The sequence below is a fragment of the Pseudomyrmex gracilis genome, unplaced genomic scaffold (assembly GCF_002006095.1).
Source record: "Pseudomyrmex gracilis isolate BER0280 unplaced genomic scaffold, ASM200609v1 scaffold_1685, whole genome shotgun sequence".
NCBI classification, from domain to species: domain Eukaryota; kingdom Metazoa; phylum Arthropoda; class Insecta; order Hymenoptera; family Formicidae; genus Pseudomyrmex; species Pseudomyrmex gracilis.
Window position 1 is genome coordinate 11,169 of NW_018022269.1, and position 4,363 is coordinate 15,531.

The following is a 4,363-nucleotide window of genomic DNA, read 5'->3' on the forward strand; positions in this document are numbered from 1 at the left end:
GAGAAAGACAACTACGCCAGCACTATCTCTGTCCTTTAATGTTGTGTAAGATAAATCTGACTTCTGAATAAAATACTGTACGGCAGATCTCTTCTTCGAAGTACAATTTTCCGATATCTTGTAATGTGCGACCAAAATAATAACATTCTCAAAGAACCCGGCAATAACGCGCACAAACATACGACGCTCGACAACAACAATGTTCGAACCGTCAGTTATACTCCTCAAGGTTGATCTCACGATTCCGACACAAAAGGTGTTTTTCAACCTTTGACCACCTTAAAGTTTACTTTGCCCGACATCGACATTGAACTACGATCAGACAGGATAAACAATTATTATAACAGTTCACATCAAATATCATGTATCTTTTATTCATTATTTCACCCGTTATAACATTACACTTTCGACGGATACGACTTCGGGCTAATACCCTCAACGGCACGACACCTGGACGGCAACTCTTTCCATTCGACACTACATTCGACAAACGATTCTTTTTCCGTGTATCCGAATCGACAGTCGGCTAACGTCTCTCTTTTACATTTTCCGGCAGCAATAATGCGCCGACACTCACTCTGTTCTCGCCAACTCTCGAATGTTCTCGCTACACGCTGCTTCTGGCAAGTCACATGTTCGCTCGCACGCTAGTTACCTCGCAGGGCTGCCAATCGCCGATCCAACTAGTGGCGCCACCGCATAACCGATATCTTACAGTTGTCTTCAACTTCGTCATATAAATGCATAGACTTATATAATAGACGGAACATTTATAAGACAAAGTTGAAAACAACATTAAAGGACAGAGATAGTGCTGGAGTAGTTGTCTTTCTCTCTTACAATAAGAGCAGTGAAAGACCAATTACCTTAAGCGCATAGACAAAGAAGTCTATGCTTATGCGTACAAGACCATTACTTTTGACTTGCTCGAGAAGTTATAAAGGTTCGAGCTTTGTATGGATATAATTTTTTTATTATTTTTGAGAAACAACAACAGTTGGTTACACTAAACAATTGTTGTTAATTAAAGATAGCTTAATTTAAAGAAAATTTAAGTTAAAAAATATATTAAATTAAATTCTATAGAAGTATGAAGTAAATTAAATTATAAAAAAGTCTACAAATTGTTAGTGTTAATTGTTGGCGCCTGCCAAGTCTCTCAACAAGTCTATATATGCTATATACATGCTATCACCTCTCACTATCACTCTCTCTCAACTGACTCTCGGACGTCTATCTTTGTTGCTCTCGGCCACTCCCTTGGCCTGCCGCGGCCACCAATCGACTCACTGCTAGAAAAGAAGAGAACTATTCCACGATTATTTCTGTCTCTTTTAACACAGCTTCAGCTTCTCTTACACAAATGTTCCGTCTATTATATAAGTCTATGGTAACGTCACGCTCGGCACGTCGGCTCGTGGAAGAGTGCAGACGTATTATGTTCTGTCTTCTTTTCACTTCAAGCCGGCTTGATAAGATAAAAGACGAGGTATGTTTACGTTACGTTGCGCGCTTGTTGCGTATAACAACGTGAAACGCTTTTCCGAGATTAATAATCTTTGAACCAGTGCATCATATTATTGATAATAATAAAACATCTTAATATGCATTATATATTTGTATTAATTATTAATATGAGTGAACGTACGGTGAAAACTTTGTAGAAACGCATTTAATATGTACGAAATATATTATTATTATATTATTATTAGTGTTTTTATATTTAGTATAAAATTTAATAATAATAATATAATAATAATAAGATAGGAGCGAGGAGGCTATTAAAGTCCCTTTATGTCATCTAGATCTATAAGATCTTTTGTGATTCTCGCTAGATGCTTATCGGCCTATCTGCTTCAGCCCGGCATTTTCTGCCAGGCTTCGCAGATAGCTGATCTTGATATTTTTCAGGTCCTCGGGCTTCACAAACATGCAGCCCAGGATCTGAGTCTTTTAAGAGCTAAGATGGACAGCGATACAATATATGCTCGCTGTCCTTCTTTTCCTCACCGCATAATCTGCAGTTTGCTTCATCGGCCAATCCCATGTTGTACAAATGTGCCTTGAAAGCTCAGTGTCCAGTGAGAAGACCGATACTTAATCTTAGTCTATCTTTATCCACAGCCAGCAGTTCTTTAGCCCTGCTTGACGATGGCTGACTCATCAAGAGTTTGGCCTGGCGACAGCTTTTCAGTTTCTTCCAAGAGTCCTGGTGCTCTCGCTTCAGCCGATCCTTGATGTAATTTTTCTCTACGGCAAAGGGAACGCCGACTTTTTGGCCAGCTGGTTCCTCTAAGGTGCCCAGCTTTGCCAAGCCATTCGCTATCTCATTATCGCGGATACCTTGATGGCCGGGTACCTAGATTAGTGTGATCTTGTTATGATCTCCCAATCTGTTCAGAGCTTGCATGCAGTCCCAAACCACTGATGATTCAGTGGTGGTCTTAGCAAGAGCTCCTATAGCGGCTTTACTATCTGTGTAACTATGGATCCTCCTGCTCATGGTCTCCTTTGAGAGAGTCTTACACATTCCAGGATAGCCAAGACCTTCGCTTGGAAGACCGTGGCTAACCTACCCAGAGAGAAAAACTCTCTGTAATTGTTTCCTGAACAACATATACCTGCTCCAAAGCGGTCGTTTGCTCCAGATCTATCGGTGAATCACGCATCTATGTTCAGTTGGATCTGTAGGTTTTTATTACACCATTCAGCCCTAGTGGACAGGTTTACAGAAAACGCCTTGTTCACTTGGTATATTCTGGGTATTCTATCTTGCTTCAGTGTAAAGGGAAATTTGTGGAGACACCCGAGCTTGGTATGACCTGTCCCGAATTGTCTCCACTCCCCCTGACACCTTAGTCTATATGCTGTGAGTCCGGCGGTGCTGATTATTTGTTGATTTAGAGGAAGAATACGAAGTGCTACTTCCAGCGCCTCTGTTGGTGTTATTCTCATAGCCCCTGCCGCTGCTCTTAGGTAGTTACCCTGTAGGCTTCTTAGCAGGTTCCTTGCCTCCGTCATTTCTACTCTAGGCCACCAGATCACAGCAGCATATGTTAATCTTGGTAACAATACCGATTTGTATATCCATAGGGCAGGATTCAGTTTAATGCCCCAGGACTTTCCCATTACTCTTTTACACGTTCAAAAAGAAGCGTAAAACTTGGATCTCTTTATTTCGAGATGTGTCTTCCAGCTCAGTTTGGTATCTAGGTAGGCTCCCAAGTATTTGACTGACTGAACGTATTCTATTTTCTCATGCCAGAATCTTAACGGCTCAATGGCCTCGGGTTTATATTTCTTGGTGAAACTCATGGCCTTGGTCTTTGATGGATTAGCCCTAAGTCCTTTTGATTGACACTAGTTTTGCGTAAGCGTAAGTGCTTTTTCCATTATATCTTTGAGTGTCGCAAGAAAGTTGCCCCCCACCACTATGGCCACATCATCAGCGTAATCATAGACGGGGAAACCCGCTTTTCGCAACTTCTCAAGAAATTCATCTACCATTAGGCACCACAGTAAGGGAGATAGTACTCCCCTCTGCAGACAACCTTTGGCGGGGAAGCCATGTACCACCGATTCCACATGACTAGCAGTCAGGGTTCTTCCTGTAAGCATGCTTTGTGTCCAGTCTGCTAACGCAGCTGGAATGCCATACCTGGTCATCGCTTTCCTAATCACATTATATGAGGTGCTATCAAAAGCTCCCTCGATGCCCAAGACATATTCCTTTACCTCCAACTGTGCCTCAACTCTGCCCACGAGATGGTGCAGGTCAGTATCAGTTGATCTGCTCTCTCTGTAGGCATATTGAGAGGAGGCTAGTGGATAGGTACAGCAAAGGGCCGTTTTTCAGGAACCCATCAATCAACCACTCTAACGTTTTAAGAACAAAGGAGATGAGACTGATAGGCCTAAAGTCTTTGGTTAATATGTAGCCATTTCTGCTAGACTTGGGTATGAAAACGACTCTCATTCCACTTCAAGTCTGGGGGACGTGTCTTAGGGCAATACTTGCCCTAAAGATTTTTGTGAGTGGACCAATTAAAATCCCTAGACCCTCCTGAAGGAGAATCGGGTAGATTCCATCCGGTTCCGGTGATTTATAGGGGTTGAAGGTCTTAACAGCCTGTTACGTCCTGGCCCATGGATACGGTCGGGCTGTGGTGTGACGCAACAGTAAACGCGTCGTTTTCCATATCTCTCTTTACAGTGGACACGGAAGTCCCGCTGTGAGAGAGTCGAGCGAGTTTGCTTATGTTCGTCGACAGGTCAACGGCATACGCCGATCTTACTCTGTTTAACGAACACTCGCTCGTTGGTCCCTTTTTAGGTCTGAGACGCAAATCTCATTTACCAAGGA

At 42.5% G+C, this 4,363-nt stretch overlaps 1 protein-coding gene across 1 annotated transcript; it reads right to left on the minus strand.

Moving 5' to 3' along the window:
* Nucleotides 1–2,071: 2,071 nt before the first annotated feature.
* On the minus strand, nucleotides 2,072–3,976 carry LOC109862370. The gene is made up of 7 exons (XM_020442401.1): nucleotides 3,882–3,976; nucleotides 3,430–3,799; nucleotides 3,239–3,360; nucleotides 2,703–3,133; nucleotides 2,622–2,650; nucleotides 2,423–2,572; nucleotides 2,072–2,359 (listed from the first exon to the last, which is right to left on the minus strand). The coding sequence occupies exons 1-7, from the start codon at nucleotides 3,974–3,976 to the stop codon at nucleotides 2,072–2,074; spliced, it is 1,485 nt and encodes a 494-aa protein (XP_020297990.1).
* Nucleotides 3,977–4,363: the final 387 nt, after the last annotated feature.

Excerpts from the sequence above, each read along its gene's own strand:
- LOC109862370 (XM_020442401.1), bottom strand. The coding sequence starts at position 3,976 with ATGAGAGTCGTTTTCATACCCAAGTCTAGCAGAAATGGCTACATATTA. Across the intron at positions 3,361-3,429 it reads CTGATGATGTGGCCATAGTG|TGTCAATCAAAAGGACTTAG; the intron begins GTGGGGGGCAAC and ends ACGCAAAACTAG. Across the intron at positions 3,134-3,238 it reads GAGAAAATAGAATACGTTCA|AGTAATGGGAAAGTCCTGGG; the intron begins GTCAGTCAAATA and ends AACGTGTAAAAG.